Here is a 24,007-nt window from a genome sequence, read left to right as displayed (position 1 = left end):
GTTTTAGGGGGATTTTTGAAGCATTCCAGGAAATTTCAGTGCATTTCCGGTGGGATTCGGAGGCGTTACGCATGCGTTACGGAGGAGTTTACAAGGGTTTTTGAGCGTCTCAGGTGCGTTGCATGGGGTCCGAGGGGGTTTAAAGGGGATTTTGTAGGCGTTTTAGGAAGTTTCTGAGGGTTTCTGGGTGTTTCAAGTTTGTTAACCCCCTGGAACGCACCTGAAACCCTCTGGAAACGCTTCTAAAATGTTTTCAAACGCCCCTTAAAAACTCTAGGAACGCCCTTAAATGTTCCTAAGACCCCCTTAAATTCTCTGAAATTTCCCTGAAATTTCGTGAAACGCCCCTCGAACCCCTCAAAAACGCCTTTTAAAGGCTCCTGCGATCCCCTGAATTGCCCTTAAAGCCCCTTGAAACGTTTCTCAACCCCCTAATTTCTATTGAAATACCCCTGAATTCCCCATAATCCTATTTAAACGCCAACAAAACCTGACAGAACGCCCTTAAAAGGCTCCTCTAATCCTCTGAAACAACCTCCTGAATTGCCACTGAAGCCCCTTGGAGCCCCCATTTTTAGACTATCTGGGAACTTTCTAAAAACCCCTTAGCCCCACCTAGTGTATCCAGGAGCAAAACCTGTTCTCGCAAACTAGATTCCCTCATTAAAGCTCAAACTTAATTTATGCACAAATTTCCCTCTTTTTATGCATATTTTAATTTATGCACATTTATGGACCCCTAGACATATGCACATTTATGGACCCCTAGACACGCCCGATGCTCGCCAAGTCACGCTCCACCTGATCCGCCCATCGTGCTGTCTGCCCTCCACGCCTTCTTTTGCCAACTAGACCTGTCGCGAACACCATGTTTGCAGGGTTGTTGTCCGGCATTCTTGCAACATGCCCTGTCCATCGCATCCTTCCGGCTTTGGCCACCTTCTGGATGCTGGGTTCGCCGTTAAGTACAGCGAGCACGTGGTTCATCCTTTTCCACCACACACCCTTGCACACCCTGCACACCGCCGAAGATCGTCCTTAGCACGCGTCGCTCAAAAACTCCGAGTGCTTGCAGGTCCTCCTCGAGCATGGTCCATGTCTCCTGCCCGTAGAGGACCACCGGTCTTATTAGCGTTTTGTACATGGTGCATTTGGTGCGTGGGAGAAACTTTTTCGACCGCAGCTTCTTCTAAAGCCCGTAGTAGCCCTGACTTCCACTGATGTTGCACCTTCGAATTTCAAGACTCACGTTGTTGTCAGCCGTCATTAAGGATCCGAGGTAGACTAATTCCTCCACCACCTCGAAGGTATCCCTGTCTATCGTAACATTGCTACCCAGATGGATCCGATCGAGTTCGATTCCGCCTACCAGCATGTACTTTGTTTTTGAGGCATTCACCACCAGTCCGACCTTTGCCGCTTCGCGTTTCAGGCGGGTGTGTACAGCTCTGCCACCGTTCCAAATAATCTGGCAATAATGTCCATGTCGTCCGCAAAGCACACAAATTGACCGGATTTTGTGAAAATCGATCCCCGGCTATTGAACCCGTTGCCCGTCGCATCACACCTTCCAGAGCGATGTTGAAGAGTAGGCGTGAGGGTCCGTCACCTTGTCGCAGTCCCCGGCGAGATTCTAATGAACTGGATAGTTCACCCGAAACCCTTACGCAGTTTTGCACACCGTCCGTCGTCGTTTCAATAAGTCTAGTCACTTTCTCAGGAAAACCGTTTTCGTTCATGATTCTCCATAGCTCTGCGCGGTCGATACTGTCGTATGCCGCTATGAAGTCGATGAACAAGTGATGCGTTGGGACCTGGTATTCACGGCACTTCTGAAGGATTCACCGTACGGTGAAGATCTGGTCCGTTGTCGACCGGCCGTCGATGAAGCCAGCTCGATAACTTCCCACGAACTCATTCGTTTTAGGTGACAGACAACGGAAGATGATCTAAAATAGCACTGTGTAGGCAGCATTCAAAATAGTGATCGCTCTGAAGTTCTCACATTCTAAATGGTCACCTTTCTTGTGAATGGGACAGATTAACCCTTCCTTCCACTACTCCGGTAGCTGTTCGGTTTCCCAGATCCTGACTATCAGCCGATGCAGACAGGTGGTCAACTTTTATGGGCCCATCTTGATGAGTTCAGCTGCAATACCATATATACCAGCTGCTTTGTTGGTTTTGAGCTGGTGAATGGCATCCTTAACTTCCCTCAGCGTGGGAGTTGGTTCATTCCCGTCCACCGCTGCACTGGCGTCGTCGTTTGCTCCGTTGTCGTGGTCTCCTGTGCCTACGTTCTCAACGCCATTCAGGTGCTGATCGAAATGCTGCTTCCACCTTTCGATCACCTCTCGTCTGTCCGTCAAGAGGCCTCCGTCCATATCTCTGCACATTTCGGCTCGCGGCACGAAGCCGTTGCGGGATGCGTTGAGCTTCTGATAGAACTTCCGTGTTTCTTGGGAACGGCACGGCAACCCCATTTCTTTGCACTTCGCTTCTTCCAGGCAGCGCTTTTCCTCCCGAATGAGGCGGGTCTGCTGTTTCCGCTTCCGTTTGTAACCTTTCACGTTCCGTTGGGTCCCTTGCTGCAGCATTACCACCCGCGTTGCGTTCTTCTCCTCTAAAACAGTTCTGTACTCTTCGCCGAACCTTACGTTCCGGCGATTCCGTTCCACGTACCCGATGGTGGTCTCGGCTGCGTCGTTCATGGCTGCTTTCACTGTACTCCAGCAATCCTCTAGAGGGGCCTCATCGATCTCGCCCTCGTCTGGCAACGCGGCCTCGAGATTCTGCGTGTATGCTGAGGTGACATCCGGTTGTTTCAGTCGCTCTAGGTTGTACCGTGGCGGTCGCCGGAACCGTACATTGTTGATGACGGAGAGTTTTGGGCGCAGTTTGACCATCACCAGATAGTGGTCGGAGTCGATGTTGGCGGGTCCTGATGTCGGAGAAGCGCCGTCCGTCAATCAGAACGTGATCGATTTGCGATGCCGTTTGCTGTGGTGATCTCCAGGTGTAACGATAAGGGAGGCTGTGTTGGGAAAAAGGGCTAAGTATGGCCATTTTTTTGGAGGCGACGAAATCTATGATGACCTTGACGTCGTGACTCGGGCAGCGGTCATACTCGCCTTCGAGCTGCGCGTAAAATGCGTCCTTGTCATCATCAGTACTTCCGGAGTGTGGGCTGTGCACGTTTATTATGCTGAAGTTGAAGAATCGGTCCTTAATCCTCAACCTGCACATTCTTTCGTCAATCGGTCACCAACCGATCACGCACCTCTGCATATCACCCATCACGAAGAAAGCTGTTCCCAGCTCGTGTGTGTTGCCGCAGCTCTGGTAGATGGTATGATTACCTCTAAACGTTGGCACCATGGATCCTGTCCAACACACCTCCTGCAGCGCTACGATGCTGAACCCGCGGTCCTTCAGTAGATCGGCGAGTATGCGGGTGCTCCCAATGAAGTTGAGAGATCGGCAGTTCCACGTACCGAGTTTCCAATTGCAAGTCCTTTTTGTTCGCTGGGGTCGTTGCCGTTGGTCACGATTCTTAATATTCTGTTGCTTATTTTCCGTTACAATGGTTTTTAACGGCTGGCTCGTAGGGCCTGACACCAACCCCCTACTTTCCGGAGGACCATAGTGCACAGTTGAGCTTAGAGTCCTTCCCTGGCACTCGGACGTAGATCAGCCGCCCCTAACATGGGGATCAGACGCTGTTGTGAGCCGCTCCTCCTGGAGAACAGACGCTCAGGTTTGCCGAAGCTTCCCTGTCAGCATACATCCAAAGTTCCCACCGGGGTTGGTTACCCGATCTTCCCTAAGGTTGCTCATAGTTTCCGGCCGGTACCGCGTGGAGGTAGGGATAGGAGTTGCTGGGCAGAGGCTAGTGAATCACAATGGGATCTGAATTGCCCAGCATACCCAGCCTTAACCGCTCATCATTCTACTAGGCATAAAGTAGAAAGAGTGAAAGCAGCAGAAAGGCAACCAGTTCAATAAAGTAGAATAGAATCTAGGCGCTGTACAAAATGTAAGTGCAGCTGTCAATTGAAATTGCTCTCGTAGTGCTCCAGTGGACAATAGAGCTGTAAAATTAGGTTAAGTGATTAAGAATAAAAAAAAGCCACCATGAGGGTAACAAGCAATATCCAATACTTCGTTCAGTTAATAGGACGTAACGTAACATGTCACTTGAGTTTGGTTATTAGAATGAATGAAAATAAAGCTCAAACAATGTCAATTTCTTGATTTTGCTTTGGCTGACTAAGCCATGTGAAAATTACACTTCACTATTACAATTCAAATCTCAATTTGTTCATCGAGCACATATTTCTGTTGTGCACATGAATGTTAAAGCATTTTCAGCAGTGTCATACAATGATTATTCAACAAAATAACCGAGTAATTACAGATTCAATAAAAAATCAAAAACACAAAATTTAGCTCAATTTGATCAAGAACATCAGCTCTGAGTACGCAACATCAATCAAGGTGACGAAAGCCGATGTGTTGATGTCAAACAGTCCAATGCAATTTACGGATACCCCGTTCCTAGTGTTGATCCATACAATCATCAGCATGGTTCGCAGCTGCACGTACTCCGAACGAAATTTTGAATTGAACGGTATTTGGGCGCATATTTGGAAAATGTGACGTCCAATGGAATCAGCCTAAAAGGAACAACTCTAATCAACGTCAGAGAAATGCTTAAATGCCGAAAATCTTAAATATTTACCTCGTCCTGGAGCAGCTCTACCAGGTGACACAGCAAGAAATACTCCAACAAAAATGAGAAAGTTCCGGCGACAATGACAAATGTAACACTGTTTATTCCCATTTCACGGCAAACGTAGATCAGTGCTCCAACAGCGAAAATCGAAAAATAATGCACTAGAAAAAAGGTTTTGCCCACCAGATGTTTTAGAATTTGCAAAAGTCTGAAAATATTGAATGTTCAGCTTAGTTAGATTGATCCATTACAATAACACTAAACATACCTCCAACATTCCACATGGTGATTTACAGCTTCCAATATTTCTTTATTCACACGTTTGAAGCACTTTTCTCCACTCGAGAAATTCTGCTGAGAGATCAGTTTGAAACGCCGATTCAAAATCCGAAGTTTCGTGCGCATTCCCAATAGTGAAGCTCCAACGCTTGCCGTGCAGGAAAAATATTTCGGAACTACCGAAATGCCCAGAAAACTAGTTAAAAGCACACTTAGAATGCCTGATGTACATTTTCCAGCCAAGGTAAGCACGTGTGGCAGCTCGAGCATACCATTGGTCGAAGAATTTGGAATCGACATGATACAAGTATCAACAGCCATCAAACCGAAGATAACTTGAATTACTCTTCGAATAGTTCTATTGAACTTGCTTTGTTCCAGTTCATCGTATGCTTCGTCACCAGAATTTATTCGGTTACTGCAGATGAACATACGTAGTGTTGCAATTGACTTCTTTAGAAATGCTACGGAAACCACTTTTAAGCAAGCAACGGAAACGAACGCAACTTTCATCAATTCCAAAATCACGAGAGCTGCATCCTTCTTCTCGATTAAGGCTTCATTCAATTGTAGAGCAAATACAAATGCATGATAAGCAAACAAGCATCGACAAATGATACGAATTTTTCGCTCATGAACCCAATCAGCCGTCAATGTACTACGGATTCCTGTTTCGATATAATGGAAATTTCATCAGGTCAAAATTTTACTCCTCTAACGGTAGAGGCCGAAACTATACCTCCCATAAGTAGCATTACATCGAGCCACCAAAAGCAATCGCGGACAGGCCCTTCTCCAGGCCAAAAGTTGGAAATCCACATAGAAAATGAAGACCACCGAGGAAATCCTCGGTTCCAAGCGTATCTCGTTTTGGACAACATTTCGGATCACAGTTTGGTGAAAGACTAACAACTGATGATAGAAATCGTCATCGACTGACTCCTGCCAGTATTCTTTGCCGCCGTAGGGTAATATCAGGCGAGGAACTGTAGTGGGTGGTGGTTATGCGAAAGTTTTTGCAGTAATTTGAAGAAAATTACCTTAAAATTGCAGCCAACATAAACACGCAGTCATGTTGAAATAGCTGTCGTCTGGAAACAACGCAAATATTGTACCTAATAATCTTGGAAGTCTTGATTTTGATTTGTGAACTGAAGCACTTGTCGTTTCACGTGTTTTAAATTACACCTAAATGTCTATAGAATATTGCTGATTTTATCGCGGTCACAAAGAAGTTTCTACGCCAACTTACAGTCCGTGCCTAGCCTTTGGCTGGAGGAATATTTTCGTCGAACGAAAAATTTTCCACCCATTCTTTGGTAGATTCGCATGTATCGTAGTTGTTCCGTGTTATTTGATGATTTTGACTTGTTATCGCCAAACCCAAGTAGCACCTGCAACTAAAATAGAAATGATCATCGTTGCAAACATGTTGCAACTGAGTTTTTATGAAACAACGGATGTTTTTATTTGGGTTCAGAAAATAAAAACATGTGAAACAAAATTAAAACCTATTAAAATCCTGTTGTTAAGGGCGGACGGGACGGTCGGGGAAATATCCGCCATTGCTCTGTTGCTACTAAGATGGTAATCTCAGATTCTACTTCATATTTTGCAACAAAAACCTATCACTGTGTATGCTCACTTGCAGTGCATATGCTGATTGTTTTTCAGCATCTGCAGTGCGATAGAACTCGAGATTACCATCTTCAAAATCGCGAGGCAAATTGTTAGAAAGAGAGGCAAGATAGGAAAAATAACACGGCGTCCCGTTTCACCTTAAAGCCAAACTGAGGTGTTACATATTTATAACAACTAGCGCAATGCAAATAAACGTCATCGTTATTATTATTATTATTATTTTTCTTTATTATCGAGATTTTCAGCCCTCGGCTGGTTCATCTCGTCCGTCATCGTTAGTTGAAACTTTCGAAACCAATTAGTAACTGAGGTATAATCTGATTGTTTCAACGAATCTTAGGTACGACCGTTTACAAACCAAAACAACCAAAACATTGATACTGATTGTTATAAACATGTTTACTTGAAACTAATTTAGAACATAACGACAGAAGGGACAGAAGGGATGGAAGCTGCAAAATGTGCGACAAAAGGTTTTTGAAATCATAAAAATAATAAAATGCATTATAAAAACTTGAACGTTTCCAAAAGAACGAATTTATGTACAAATAAAACGTATCATTTTCTTCATAAACTTTTCAACATATTCTGTAATTTCATTAAATTAAAATGGTTAAAAAATTAGTTGGAGGTACAACATTTTTGTTGCATTAAAAAAAATGCAAGTTTATTTATATATTTAAACAATTGATTCATTATTATACCATAGTTGCTCCATATTAAATATCAGTAAATTGCTCAATAAAGAATTCATACATTATACGATTCCTTCTACAAACCAAGAAGAATATACAAGCACTGGCAAATGCTTTATTTGTTTTTAATTCTGCACTGTTTGATTCATAATCAGGCAAAATGTCAGACACAGTACTCCGTTTTTAAATATATGGTACGGAAGTTTTATCACCTTCTTTTGATCATTACAATGAAACAGGATTTCTACAAGCACTTTCACAGTTGCTAGCAGAATACTTGAATAAACTTAGAAATAGTCATTAGGTATTTCGGGGCTATCCATAAATTACGTATTAGTATGAGGTGAGAGGGGGATTGAGAAATCTTATGCTCCGTACTAAAATATATGCCACAATTGCCACAAAAGTTCAGCCTATTGAACGCAGTGGTTTAATTTCCCCAACAGGGGAGGAAAAAAATATATGGGGTTTCCTATGAAAAAAATAAATGAAATAGGGGAGGGGAGGTTAAAAAAATGATCAAATTGCTTTACGTAATAAATGGACATAATCTTGATTGTCGACGAGAAGTAAACGTCCATGTGTTAACATTTTTTGGTTGTTTTTGTCCTACCGTGTAAAGCAATGTTGTCATGGACATGATTTAGCAAGCAAAAATTCTAAACTAAATTTCAGCATTTTACGGTTGCATTCAATAAGCTGCTGAAATGAACTCAGACAAAGCATTATGGCGCGTACATTTTTACTACAAATGTCTAAATTTTCACTCGCAAAATGATAAGTAGACTAAGGCGCGTTGGAAATACTGAGCCAGAAAACATGATTGTCCAATAAATCAGGAGCGGCACAAAAATTGACGTTCTCGTTCAGCCTTTTTTGCGGTAAATTTTACCCACTCAATTATTAATCACATTGATGAACTGTTGACGCATAGTCACTGGCAGTGACGAATGTGATGACTAGCTGACTAGTTGTCGAATCGGTCACAATTTGTAAGTCGACCATGAGTTGTATCTCGGTTGTAAATCAATTGTGAATTGAAACCGTTTCTAACACGAACGGATGTTTTATATTAGCCCCACCTCTTGCGCTTTTTTCGATGCAATTTAGTCGTTAATAAGACGATTTGTACAAAGGGCACAACATTCAATATAGTTAAAATATAGAAACTTATTAACGTCCAAGTGTGTTGCTTGGGAATAGTCTATTTTGCATATACTTTCAGAAATCGTCTTATACAGGGTGTTAGGTTCCTGAGTGCAAACTTTTTAAAGGGTGATAGAGGACCATAAATAGTGAAGAAAGTTGTTCTACGTATATGGTCAAATCTCAACTGTTACGTAGCTATTGAACTTACCATGTTTTTTACTCTTATGGCCTCAACAGGCTATAACTTGAAAATGGTCAAACTTATCGCAGTTTTTTTTACCCTTATTCGAAAGATCATTGAATTTTATATCAAATGGCATCTTTGAATGAATTGGTTTAGTTAAATAACTAAGTTTTCTAGAGCAAATAGCTCAAAAGAAGTGTGTTTCAATTTGTTTTTGTAAATTATCTTTGAAAAATGCGTAATAATGTGAAATTTTTTCTTAGGCAAAGTTGTGGCCCCTGCTTCACTCTACAATTCGTTCTTTGACATCAAACTTCTATCTTATATCGTTTTCTTGCAATTTTAAATTAAACATCGCATTTCGGATCATCAATTTGCAACTGTCATGGTTAGCATTTTTTGGGCACTGTGCTGCACATTTAAATCAAAATTGCACGAAACGAGAGCTAGAAGTTTGGTGTCAAGGAACGTATTGTAGAGTGGAACAGGAGCCACAATTTTGCCAGAGAAAGAATTTGAATTTATTACGCATGTTTCAAAGACAATAAACAAAAACAAATTAAAACACACTACGTTGAGCTATTTTGCTCTAGAAAACTTAGTTATTTAACTAAACCAATCGATTCAAAGATGCCATTTGATAGAAAATTCAATAATCTTTCAAATAAGGGTAAAAAAACTGCGATAAGTTTGACCATTTTTAAGTTATAGCCAGTTAAGGCAATAATAATCAAAAACATGGAAAGTTCAATAACTACGTCACGGCGTGTATATGGTGAAGGTTTATCACAAAAAAAAATAGGCATCGCCAAATCCAGCGTTTTTCGAAAATATGGACTTTTAGCTTTCATTTAACGTGTTCCCCAAAAAAATCCACCCAGGGATCCCGAACAACTGTTTCTGATGAAATAAAAACCCGGATTAATCCACCTAGTGGTGATAGTGCCTTTCTCGTCGAATATGTACCATGATCCTTCCGTCGACGTAAGCATCCTGAATCCTATAAATACTTTATTTATAAAAGCAAAAATTTTATCCAAGCCACCATCGAGTTAGGAAACTTATTGATGGCATATATTCCCGACGTTATGTTTAATGTATAGGCAGAGCTGAAAAATATCAGTCCATTAAGTTGACTTTGTGACCACCTTTACTATTACTGGTGGCCGATCAATACCTAGGCGATAATAACAAGCTATAATATAATTTATTTCACAATCAAAAATCACTTTACAGTATTCGATAAACTTTTTCTTGCACACTTTACTGGTTACTAGATTCATGAAATTTGACCAGAAAAATGGAAGCATCTGAAATTTTTCATACTGAATCCAATTCAAATTTGAACCATATCACAGAGCGCGAGGAGCAACCAGTCGGATCAAAATTTTGCGCAGTAATTTTAGACGCAAAAGGGGATTGAAAAATTTTGTTTGAAGTTGATGCAAATTAATTTCAATTTTCCCATGCAACCCCCATTCTACTGTATATTTACACCTTAGGAATTTGAAAAGATGTGATTTGATGAGCCTGCTTCAGTTTTGTCAAGATTTTGTTCTCTTACACATATTTATCGCTTGCATTGATTATTTTCACTGTTTTCACCACTTCCTATGAAATACCCGGAACCGGTTCCAAGATTGTACCTTTTGTCTCAAATATGGTCTGAGACCAGTTCCTTGCTAACTGTTCAACAGCTTTTCTGAAAAGCTGAAAATTGATGTACATAGGGTAGCGAACCACTTGGGCAGCGGCCGGTATTTTGGGCACTCTTCGCTATAACTCAGTCAATTCAAAACCGATTGACTTGAAATTTTGTACACGGCTTGATACTATACGTATCTTATCGCGTTCCAAAAATTGTGTCAATTGGTTCAGAATTGGCTGAGTTATAACAGAAAAGTGCCCAAAGTAGGACCCCTGCCGAGATGGTTCCACTTCCCTAAATGAATTTGGTTCATTTTACATTTTGGTCATTCTGGCGGAACATACACAACGGGTTCTGGAACTCTACCAATAGTCTGTAATGTGATCTGTGACTATTTTCTTGTCAACCGTTCGTCAGATTATCGAAAAAGCCTTGGTTTGATGTGAACTGGTTCTGGAACACTACCGGTAGTATCTGATGTGATCAAAGGCTGTGTTCTTGCAAACCGTTCATCAAGTTATCGAAAAATCCGCAATTTAATGTGTCGCATGCATGGGTTTGGCTCCCATATGCTTTTTTCCGGAATACTGCTGGTTGTACCAAATATGGTCTGAAATCATTTTCTTGCTAACCGTTCATCAAGTTATCTTAAGAGCCCCGATTTGATGTGTCGCATGCATGGGTTTGGTTCACTTTTATATTTGACCACTTCCGGCGGGACATCCGGACCCGATTCCAGAGCACTACCGGAAGTCTCTACTGTGATCTGAGGCTATTTTCCTGCTTACCGTTCACCAGGCTAACGAAAAAGCGGTGTTTTGATGTATCGCATGCATGGGTTTGGTCTAGGGTTTGGTTCACTTATATATTTGGCCTTTTCCGGCGGGGTACCCGAAACCGGTTCCGGAATACTACCGGTAGTCTGCTGTGATCTGGGGCTATTTTCCTGCTTACCGTTCTTCAGGTTATTGAAAAAGCTGCTATTTAATGTGTCGCATGCATGGGTTTGGTTCCCATCTACATTTGACCACCTCCGGCTGGACACACGGAATCGGTTCCGGAACACTACTGGTTTTCCTTAATATAGTCTGATTCCATTTTATTGCTAACCGTTCATCAGGTTATCTGAATAGCCGAGAATTGATGTGTCGCATGCATGAGTTTGGTTCAATTTAATATTTGGCCACTTCCGGCGGGGCACTCGGAACCGGTTCCGGAACACTACCGGTAGTATCTGCGGGATCAAAGGCTACTTTCCTGCTTACTGCTCATCAGGTTGTCGAAAAAGCCGCTATTTGGTGTGTAGCATGCATGGATTTGGCTCTCTTTTATATTATGCCATTTCCGGCGGAACATCCGAAACCGATTCCGGATTACTGATATGGCCTGAGACTATTTTCCTGCTTTCCGTTCGTCAGGTTATCGGAAAAACCGCGGTCTGATGTGTCGCATGCATGGTTTTGTAGCATTTTCATATCTGTCCCCTTCCTGGGGTACCGATCCGGAACACCTAAATGGCCATAACTTCGGAACGGCTGAACCGATTCGAACCATTTTCAATAGGAAACAATGGGATCAGATTCTGCGTCGAATGAACCGTCGGTCATTAAAATCGGTTGAGGTTTACTGCCAAAAAGTGATGTGAGTTTTTTGTACACACTCACACATACGCACACACACACGCACACACATACACACACACACACACATACACACACACAGACATCACCTGAATTCGTCAAGCTGAGTCGATTGGTATATGTGACTCGACCCTCCGGGCCTTCTATCAAAAAGTCATTTTTGGAGTGAACATGTAACCTTTCCAGTACACTTAGTGTGTACGAGAAAGGCAAAAAGAAGATTGGTTGAAATTCTTACGACTGTTCCTTATGTTGCTATGTAGGATTTGTGGCGCAACGCATGTAAAAGCCAATTATGCTAAAAGGTGAAAGATTAATATGAAGTAATATACACGGTAAAAAGTCTAAACTCTGATATAAACTGATTGGCACTTGAATTCGCACTACTGTCTAATCAGTTTGTTATCAATCAAATATCATTCGAAAATGAACATTCAATGCCTCTTCAATTTAAATGCAAATTCACTTCAATTCGTAGTTGACAATGTTTTGATTTCAAAACTAGAAATAAAAAAAAGTGTTCACCACACCATAGATTCGATACCAGGACCTTGAGATTCATGATCATCTGTTTTCCCACTGCACTACTTCACATCTGTTAGAGAGGTGCATATTGAAGCGAAACACTTTCTACCACCTGTCATCTATATTTACTTTCATGTCCAAAACAGTCATTACCAAACCAATAGCTTTTCACTTTGGATCGTACTGCTTTATACAGTAGTGCAAATCGAAGTGATTTTCAGTTAATTTCTCCGGTGGGATTGTTTTGGTTCTGAAATCAACACTGACAGCATTGTGATTTCAAAGGAAAAACATTGCTGATCATGTTGATTGGGATGTTGAATAGTTAATGGATTTTTCCCTTGCATCGAGCGTGCAGATTTTTTACCGTGTACAAAGAAAACACAGCCTACTTTGATTTGCGCCTATTTTGATTTAAAATGAATAGAAACAGAGCGAATAACTGGTAAAATTTGTTATTAAAATCTTCTAATGATAGGTAAGGTAATCGCAAAACATTTCTTAGTCTATCCCAATGCGTGTAAAATTCAGGAAAGGATTTGATTTAAAAAAGAGCAGGCGTACCTTTTTTTGCCGCACTTTGGACCTGAAAAAAAAAACTTCAAATCGATAGTTTTCCGTGCAGCATTTCTTTACAATTGCGGACAAGGAAAAACGCACTGAACTGAACCCTCTTGAGCGATTATGTTTCAGGTTCACATCTAGTTTATGGACCTTTCGTTTCATAAAACTATAATTACCCACGAACTGAAGTACAGCCAATGAGAAAAAAGATTAATATTGTGTGCTCACAATGTCATAATAAAAACTGTCACGCCATCTCTAGAATGGCATCAAATTTCACGCATGTTTATTACGATTGGACTAAAACAAATTATCACTTAAAACCACGATTTATTTTCGACCCATATCAGCTGTCAAAATTTCATATCGATAGGATGCCTTACAGTTTTACATCAGCCATCCAAAGGTGGCATTTTTTTAAAGTTTTTCATTCCTTGTTGGCGTTTGATCCCAACATGGTGACATAGCTCGGATAAACTGTACAACCTTATTGGGGTTTGTTCTCCAGACATCAAGGGATTTTATCAACCCCTTGTCAAAAAACCTAGTTCTTTTAATAGCAATTGCCGGACAACAACGGCATAACAAATGTTCCAAGTCTTTTGTATCTATATCGCAAAAACGACAGGTGGCATAGAATATATTATTTTATTTTATTTTTTTTTTCTTCAATCACTTAACCTAATTTACAGCTCTATTGTCCACTAGGGCACTGCGCGAGCGATTCCAATTGGAAGCTGTACATACACTTTGTACAGCGCCTAAATGTATTCTATTTCTAATTGTACTACATCGAACTGGTGGCCATTGCGCTGCTTTCACTGTCTACCCTATCATGGTAGAATGATGAGCTCGAGGATTTTGATGTGTGGCTGTTTGGTTGTTCCTGTTTCCAGTCCGATTGAGAGTCCATTATGGGTTGCCGTTCGCCGATGTCCAAGTATCCGGGTTCATTTGAGCCATGGGCTCAGAAGAGGGTCAGTGTCAGCTGCTCTCAGGGGGAAAGAGCAACTGACGAATGTGCCGGGGCTGGGATCGAACCCATGACCATCTGCTTATGAAGCAAACGTGTAGCCACTACGCCACGGGCCCCGGCTTTATTCTAAATTGTACCTTTTCAAAGATTGCACGTGACTTCAAGTTCAATCTAATCGTTAAGACACTAGACATATTGTGACCGAATGCTTCTCACACTAGTTCCTGTTTAAACTATTAATGGCTTGTGTAGTCTTAAAATTAAAACATTTTGGAAAGAGGTATGTAATCTGCACCAAGCGAAAAACCCGATTTTGTGAACCATGCTAAAATTTGCAGAAAATTTGCCAATGGTAGTCAAAAGTCTACATTATTTTCAATTGCCAAAGCTTTAACATAATTGGACATAAGTTTTCAAGATGTTGCGATATTTGAGGTTCTTTAGCGCATACTTTTCTTTTTCAATTTGCAAATCAAATTTAGCATGCAAAGAAATGTGCGGGATTTCTTTACAAATAGTACTAATAAAAATGTTTTTTATATCTTCTTTAATTGATACTTGGAGTTTAATTAAGTTTATCAGTTAGCGCTGCATTATCAAAGGATTATCAACAACATCAAACATTAGGGAACATGAGGCTTACTTGTTTTTGCTGCCGTCGCCAACTGCAAAAGCCGAAAGAACTCCCGTAGGAATTACCTTGTATCAAAAATTATATCACACAGTACATAACATTGACTGTATATAGCAGAAGCAAGACACATGCATAAAATTATGAGAAGGCTAGGCATTTTATATGCATAAACACAATATAATCCATAGAGTCGAAGCGGTGACAGCGCAGATCTTCAGCAAACCTACGCTGAGATTGACGGGTAAGAGTCCCAGTCGATTCAAGATCTTTTCGAAATATAAATATCCACTGGTACAATACACTAAATTCTTTTTTTACACGATCTTTTTTTACGCGGTTTTATTTTACACGATTTTTTTTACACGATTTTCTCGAAATTACGCGATGTGTTTTTGGAAAGATTCTTCTCTCCTGGTCGCAATTTACTTCCGATGGGGCTCAAATTTCTACCAGAGATCTCTCTTATCATCCTTGATACCCTGTCAAAATTTTAGGATGATCCGATAAAAAAAGTTTTGAAAACTTTTTTTACACGATTTTTTTACGCGGAACAAAAAATCGCGTAAAAACAGAATTTAGTGTACATACTAAGGCGGTTGATGGACAAAGTAAGCTCTCCGTTAATATCTGTTTAAGTGCTCGCTCATATTTAAAACATTAATCGGAGAAGCAGGCTTTTTCCCAACTGAGATAAAACGCCAGAAAGATCAACAAGATCACAAAACATTTCTAGTTCTACAAACAAGGTGTTATAACTCCGTCATTGCTTTTACGAAACAATATATATTTTTTTCGATTAGTCAATATCGGATACAAATTCAACTGAAGTACAAAATTTCAAAGCAAGCTCTATTTGAGTTGGGCTGTTATTTCTGAAAGAATAATAGGAATAATACTTTCTTTCTGTGGCAAAATACACTGCTGTACAATATATGTGTATATACTTGTAAGAAACGAGCAGAAAGCAATTCTTATTTTTTATACCGTCAAGGCGCCATTCACCGTTGGGGGTCCATTCACCGTGTGCCTTCGAATATTTTTTCATTATTTCCATGTTATGATTGAATGATATGACAATTTCCCTTCAATTTCACCAATACAATGTTGTATTAGTGAAATTGAAGGGAAATTGTCATATCATTCAATCATAATATGGAAATAATGAAAAAAAAATCAAAGGCACACGGTGAATGGCGCCTTGACGGTAATGTAGAAACGGTGGCGCACCAAGTATTACGAGGGGCAAGATCACTACATGTTTAGTTCGTTAATTGCTGTTAACAGAGTATGTGTCCTATGTTCACTCAGAATTCACATAGGCCAAAAATATAAATCTTGTTTCCATGTGTATGATATATTTGTTTGTATATAGTTTTGGGAAACCAAAAATATCTCATACTTGCACCATATTGTTTAAATTAAAAGCGGTTCGTCAATAACTTCCTCCCAACAAATGGTCCACAGTGAGCAACAATTTTCAAATGAAAAAGTTGTTCGAGGTCCCTCGGTGGGTTTTTTTGATCGACCCGTTAAATGAAAGCTAAAAACCTATGTTTTCGAGAAACGAAGAATTTGGCGATGCCTATTTTTTGCAATAATATTGTTCTACCAGACACACCGTGACGTAACGGTTGAGATATGCGTAGAACAATTTTTTTCACCATTTATGGTCCTCTATCACCCTTCAAAAAGTTTGCACTCACGAACCTAACACCCTGTACTTTGTTAGGAAACTCTGTGAATACAACACCAAGTCAATGTGCTCCTGTAGTGTTTGAGAGAGGCCCTAAGAAAGTGAGAAACACCTGAAACGCTGAGCTGAGCAGAGGGTGATATCCAATTGGATGGATGTCAAAAATTGCAATCAGTTAAAACGATTTATTACACCAAATGCTTATAAAACCAAAAGGCTCTTAGAGCTCAACAAGAGGGCTCTATGTACATACACTGGCCTTACTGTCGTTTCTGTAATACGGAACGTGAAACTGCGGAACATCTGCTTTGCAGTTGTGGTGCTTTATACACGCGCAGGCAAAGATTTTTAAATAGTGGTTGCTTGCAACCCAGGGAGATCTGGGCTGCAGAACCTGGTAAGGTCTTGGGGTTTATTAATTCCATTGCACCTGACTGGGAGACGACGCGTCGTGGCAGAAGCTGATTACTTGACATATGGAAATTAGCTAGCTAGATGCGAATATCAAAACGGGACATGCAAGAATAGTTCAACTTATTGGGCGCAGTGGCTTAATTTCCCCGACAGGGACGGAAAAAAATCGCTGCTTAGTGGCAGAATTTCGAAACAATTGTTCAATTTTATGTAAGTCTATTTCTTACTGAACATCTTTGGTTCTGAGCTATGAGATTTCTCAATTTTGCATGTTTACTAGCGCCGCCTAGTGGCAGATTTGCGAATCAGGTGTTCCAGTTTATGTAAATCTATGTCGTACTGATCAACTTTGTCAAAGACACCATCTTTTTAAGTTATCAGGATTCTGAGCTATGAGATCATATCGTTTGCTTGACAACCTGATATGGTTCCTGTAGTGCAATTTAGCATTAAACTGTTGATGGTGCCTCTAGTGGCCAAGTTGCCAACTAATCATATGAACCAAAGATCTAAATGGTAGATCTTTTCAAGCCCTAAAATTTCACCGAAGAAAGTATTGCGCTATCTCTTAACACACCCGAGATAATAGGCCACACCCCCAAAAAGCCGAAATCCCATGAGCTCTTAGTCTCCTATAACGCTCACCCCTGCCTAGTAGGAGTCCGTTTAATAGGAATTCGTTTAGTAAGAGACTCGACTGTAGGTGAAATAATGGTTGTTTGAATACGATATGCCTGCACACAAGTGTTTTCGTTTACAGATTCTTTAGAAAATGTGAATAAGTAGTCAACCGCAGCGGAGGGTGAATTCGGCAGTCAAGTGTAAAGCTGCGCTGAGTTTTACTGCATTAAAGAAACTTTGATGCCGCTAGTTTCGACTTCCATAAAGCCGATTACTATGTTCTGCATACTGCGGTTCTCTCTCGAGATTGGAGACTTTTCTTCACGATCGACAACGTCAATGATGCGGTGGACTTTTTTACCAATGTCGTCTGCACTGCGCCGGTATTGCAATTGCCGATCGCAGTACAGCTGTTCAACGTCGCTAGCAGGGAATATAGAGTTTACAACAAGGTCAGGTATACTCGGTATATCTACCGCACCCAGCGCCATCTACGCCAAAACCCAAAGCAGTTCTGGAACTTCATCAAATCTAAACGAAACGAAGACGGACTTCCTACTTCAATGCACTCTGGAGAACTAAAAGCCAACTCGACTGCTGAAAAGTGCGATCTTTTTGCCACTCAATTTAAAGCGACCTTCAGCAGTTCCACCGCGTCATCCGCGTAAGTTGCGACAGCCACTCGTGGCACTCCCCGTGATGTGATGAAATGTTGAAATCACATTTCGGATTGATGCAGAAGATGTTTCAAAAGCGATTCGTAAACTGATATTTTCATACTCTGCCCAGATGGTATCCCGTCAGTTTAATTGAACCGTTGCTGTTCAGCGGTTCTTGAACCGCTGGCAAGGCTCTTTAACCTCTCGTTCCAATATCAGCAGTTTCCATCAAACTGGAAACATTCGTTTCTGTTTCCAATTCACAAAAAAGCGACAAACGTGATGTCAGCAATTATTGTGCGTTTAGCACTAAATTGATTTCCGAAAAAACTTCATTGACTTCCGCTGCCTTTCCGTTGCGCTAAACGTAACGTCGGAAGTAGTGCGCTGTACAGTAAATCTGGTTTTCTAGACAGCGCACTACTTCCGACGTAATGTTTAACGCATAGGAAAGGCAGCGGAAGTCAATGAAGTTTTTTCGGAAACCAATTTAGTGCTAACGCCACAATACCACGGAATAACCTCCCTATTAGCCTGCTTAAAGGTGTTCGAAATCATAGTAAATGATGCACTTTTTACCTGTTGCCAGCATTATATTTCAAGTGATCAACATGGTTTCTTCCCGAGACGGTCTGTCAACGGAGACTGTCCCACATATAAAATCGATTTGATGGCAGTTTTCATCGTTAAAACACACTAGCCCACAAAGCGACACGAGCGCCAAACGGTCAAAAACGGCGAGCACTGGAAATAAAAATGACAACTCAACAATGTAAGTGATGGGACGCTGGCGCCATACAACGGGAGCATAACGACATACTCTGATATGGCCGTTACAAAGTTTAACACAAGGCAGAAAGCGAAGATAGACGTCTGTTCTCTGTGGAAGCAGGGAGATGCTATCTATTTGAACATAAAAGCTGCCTTTGACAGAGTTGTCCACGCCATACTTCTGAAGAAACTAGAGAAAATTGGCGTGTCTGGCCATTTTGTCGAGTGGTTCAGATCCTATTTGACTGGCCGATCGCTAAGTGTTTAAATCGGATCCCTTCAATCTACGCCCTTCACTAACGTGTCCGGTGTACCTCAAGGCAGTAATCTCGGCCCTTTACTGTTTTTGCTGTTTATTAACGATGTAACGTTGGTATTACCGCCAGGAGCAAGGCTCTTCTATGCGGATGATGCTCGTCGTTACGTGCGTAAACGACTGCATTGTGCTTCAAATGATTTTATTCCGATTTGAGAAATGGTGCACGGATAACAGACTTACTCTCAGTGTAGCAAAATGCCAGGTTATCACATTCAGTCGGAAGCAGAATCCAATAAGGCAATCCATGAGACAGATGCGATCAGCTGATTTTCTTTGTTTACCATGTATTTTTGACATTCGTCGATCGGGGTGACAGTTGAACACAAAGGAATTTGTTAAGCATCGAGAACACTCGACAAAAATTTGGTAAGCTGCTCGTACACTGTGTTTACAATTTCAGCTGTCACCCCCATCGCGATATGTCGTCATGTATTGCCTTATAACGTTTGATTATTCGCTTGCAGGTATATCTCTCGACCGAGTATAGCAAGTTCGTGACTTTGTAAGTGTTCGCAGTTCAGTTCGCAGTGCAAAACCTACCACTAGAGGGAAAAAAAGGATCTTGTTGGTAGCCTGAAAGGGGTGGCGATAAGGAAAACCAATATGGAATGAAATCTTAACGGACACGATAACTGCAGCTCAATGTCTCGGGTCACTGCCCGAACAATGAAGACCAATGACCTAACTACGCTCCACTCCATAATACTGGAGACTCGTAAAAGAATCGCCAACCGAAGTGGTTGAAGCAACACCTTCTTGCTTTTGTTGATGTGCTGTACCGGTGAAAAAAAGGTGAAGAAGTGGAAGAAAGAAAGAAGTTAATCGCAGAAGGACAGCAGGTAATTTAGTTCCTTCGTCAGCAACCTATACGGTCCTAATATTCTAATTCGGATCCATAGAACCCCGCTGTTTTGAACAGAACTTCGGTTCTGTAGAAGTTCAAGGCATCACCCACCCCCCCCCCCCCCACACGTTGGGATGATCCTAAAAGTTCCTCCGCTGACCGAGTCCGTTAACATACTTGGCCGCCGGAAGACCAGAAGGGCCTGCAAATGCCGCCATCGCGTTGCTTCGCCACCCCGTAAGGCCGCAGAAGAACTGGAAGACACTAGCTGTGCACGTCGCCATCGATGAAGACCTAGAGGTGTACGCTGTGTGGTGGTGGAAGGTAGAAGACGGGGCCCCGAAGAAGTGAAAAGGACAGGTTAGATTAGACTATAAGAATGCGGGAAAGAGGAAAGCGTTAGAAGAAGAAGAGGCTGGAAAAGTCCGAGAATAAATGTGTAAAATGTAACGTGACGTGAGTTTTTATGTACGACAGTGGGAAGATTCCCTGCCCGCGATTAACTGGTCGAGAAGCATTCCGACCTTGAGGTGTTGTTCAGGGAGTCTCAGGAAGGCTCCCCTACTGAACTAGTCGGCAGTTACAACTTAGGTGTTGTCCTCGATCATGGTCTAACGTTCCGTTCTCATTACGACAAGATTATCTCTAGAGCGAACCGGCAGCTCGGATTTATAATGAAAATTGCCAACGAATTCGATGATCCTCACTGCTTGACATCACTCTAATGCTCATTAGTGCGCTCAATACTGGAGTTTTCCGTCGTTGTTTGGTGCCCCTTCTAGAACACCTGGACAGTGCGCAATGAAAATGTACAAAAGAAGTTCGTACGTTTTGCCCTGCGGAATCTACCTTGGTGCAAGGATCAACGTTTGACTCCCTATGTCAACCGCTGCTTTTTGGGATTGACACTTTAGAAACGAGACGCCATACCGCACAGGCCATGTATATTGCAAAGATCCTGAAGAGTAGCATCGATGCATCGGCACTAGGGTGGCCCACACTTATATGAAAAACAAAACAAAAACAAAAATTTCGAAAAATGCCAAGTCTTACCTCCTGAATCAGTTGTTTTGGGCTCCCAGAAGCTACGTTCAAAATTTGAGCAAAATCAGTTGAGCTTAAGGGAGCGCTCAAAACGCTTGAAGTTTGTATGGGAAAACTTGGCCAAATGTATGCATAAATTTTAAGTTTTCGAATTTTGCCGCTAGGTGGCGCTGTTAGAGTTCAATAAATAAACCCTTTGATATTATTGTAGGTGACTATATGCCAAACAACTTTGCCAAAGACCGCAAAGTGACCGGCTGTGAAAAAAATTATACCCTAGGCAAAGTGAGGCAAAGTATTGAGATTTCATTATTGATATTATTCCTTTACATGTATTTGAAAAACAACAATAAAGTTTATCCTCACTTTACCTAGGGTATAACTTTTTTCACAGACGTTGGATCACTTTGCGGTCTTCGACAAAGTTGTTTGGCATATACTGCCGTGAATCGCAAGTCAGTCCCATCTGTAAAAAGTAGGCATCGAGAAAATGGACTCTGACGTTTTCAAATTTGATTTCTATGTGAAACTTCAAAAAATCGCCATGAATCAAAAACTTATGCGATCATCATGAAACTTTCACACATTGCTTCACACATGAAAACGTAACAGTGAAAAATATAAATCTGACTAAAACAGTGTTAGGCTTTGTACTGGAGGGTACACTATTTCGTAATGGGACTGACTTGCGATTACATTTCATTATGGGACAATCTGACTTAGTGTTGTTTTTCAATTTTACTGAACAAACTATACATTTTTATTCATGCAGCTGAAAGATCATCCGAAGATAGACCGAAAATGGCCATTAACTCATTTTTGCCCAAAATGCAGATGGGACTGACTTGCGATTCACGGCAGTATAGTAATTACCAAAGGGTTTGATTATTGAACGCTTACAGCGCCACCTAGCGGCAAAATTCGAAAACTTAAAATTTCTGCATACATTTGGCCAAGTTTTCCCATACAAACTTCAAGCGTTTTGAGCGCCCGCCTATAGGCTTAACCGATTTTGCTCAAATTTTGAACGTAGCTTCTGGGAGTCCAAAACAACTGATTTAGGAAATATAAGTGTGGGCCACCTTAATCGGCACTCCTATCACAGATTAATTTGTACGCTCCTGCAAGATCGCTTCGAAGGCGGGACGTTTTGCAGCTGGATCGGCGGAACAGTCGATACGGACAACACGATTCTGTACGGTTCATGTCGTCTACTTTCAACGAAGTTGCTTATCTGTTTGATTTCAATATTTCCTTGGCTTTCATGCAGCAACGCTTCACGATGCACTTCCGAAACCTAAACCGAGTGAACCATCAGCTTTAGGATTAGAATAATTAGCCACAGAAGTCCAATGTCGTGACTGTTCGTGTGACAAATTTCTAGTCTGCCACGCCCTTACAGCGTCAATAGCGGTACTAGAAGTTTCAAATAAATTTTGTTTACCAAAACAAAAGATTTGAAGAGCTGGACACTTAAAAACAATTAATTATTACAATAAAACTTATAAATTTAATTAAATAGCAAAAGTGGTCACAGCGCCATTACAGTTCTAGTGTATTGCTATTGCTTTAAGTTACATGTTAAGTTTTAATTTTGACGATTGTTGTTTTCTCTCTTTTGTTTTGTAATTTGGTTTTATCTATGTATGTTTTCTTTACTTCATTAAGACATAGTCAGATGAAGATTGGTATTAAATAAATAAATAAAAAAAAATGATCTAGATGCTGTGCCTGATTTTTCAAAACTACAGGTGCTATTGATCTCTTCATCAAATATATTATTAAGAATATACAATAACAATGATTTCTATCGATTCGTCAGTGATTTGTTATTCATTTACGATAAGTGAAAAGATGCTTTCCTTACCTTTCCTACCGGAACATAGTAAAACACAAGAAGGGCACATTCTGCTATGAAATTTACACGTCTAATATTTACAATACATGTCATGTTAGGATTTCTCGTAAACATACAGCATATTGCACGCACCGATTATGTGCATGATATTTGTTGTAATTATACACGAACTTTTTTCTAACGTTGTCCTCAGCCTGTTTAAATTAATTCATTAATTACACTAGTTTACAAAATAAAACGAAAGTCGTGAACTTATGTCAACATCCAAAATTTTTGAAGCATAATTTGAATGAGCATTTTTAAGCAAAATTTTAAGTAGAACAGTTTTAGAGTTTTAGCTCAATATCGAGTTTTTCAACTTTTTAAAGTATGGATTTTAATAAAATTCAAATATCTTGCGTTTAGTTCAACCAATTTTAAAATCTTTTTCCATAAATTAAAAGCTGAATATAATACCATTCGATCATATCAATGCAAGTTTTGGGTCAGATTGATGAAATTCAAGATATTGACGAGTTTTGGAGAAGATCTCCTTAAAGTTTAGCAAATTTTCCAAAAGTATATGAAGAATTGTAATTTTTTCAATGAGAAAAAAACAATTTAAAAATTCTTTCTCAACGTTTATTTGACATACCATATGTAGGCGAGTTACAGTAAAAAATCAGCTCAATCGGAGCATTGATTACGGAGAATGAGATGTGTGAAGTAAGCGACTTTGAAAATCGAATTCAAATCATCAACCTTGTATGGAAAGTCGAAAAAATTTCCGCTCTACTGTAATTTTTTTCCTTCGCGTTTTCGAACTTAGGGCATGATTCTACACCGAAAACGATCATCAGCTTACCGAGTTAAAAAATGCTGTAAACTAGTGTTACCCTATACGAACTTAAAATCAGCTTGTACACTAACATAAACCCGTTAGGGCAATCTCGCTGGATTTATAAACCACCTTCATATACCAAAAAATATTGAAATTTCGTCAACATGGGAGCGCGTAAATGTTACTCATGATTTGAGCGGGAGGGTGTTGGTTGAAAATGAGTAGCTTTAGTTCTCAGTACTCGTTGAAGGACAATTTAGTGGACTCATTTTCGTGAAGAAAAAAAAATAGACA

The 24,007-nt window shown here is 40.7% G+C and overlaps 1 protein-coding gene across 1 annotated transcript; it reads right to left on the bottom strand.

Annotated features, from left to right (window-relative positions):
* Positions 1-4,166: 4,166 nt before the first annotated feature.
* On the bottom strand, positions 4,167-5,914 carry LOC109423985 (uncharacterized). Its single transcript, XM_062856416.1, has 3 exons — positions 5,004-5,914; positions 4,742-4,943; positions 4,167-4,676 (listed from the first exon to the last, which is right to left on the bottom strand). The coding sequence occupies exons 1-3, from the start codon at positions 5,525-5,527 to the stop codon at positions 4,446-4,448; spliced, it is 957 nt and encodes a 318-aa protein (XP_062712400.1). The 5' UTR covers positions 5,528-5,914; the 3' UTR covers positions 4,167-4,445.
* Between the last annotated feature and the right edge of the window lie 18,093 nt (positions 5,915-24,007).

This window comes from Aedes albopictus, chromosome 3, assembly GCF_035046485.1.
Source record: "Aedes albopictus strain Foshan chromosome 3, AalbF5, whole genome shotgun sequence".
Lineage (NCBI taxonomy): Eukaryota > Metazoa > Arthropoda > Insecta > Diptera > Culicidae > Aedes > Aedes albopictus.
This window is presented reverse-complemented; position numbering and strand designations above follow the sequence as displayed.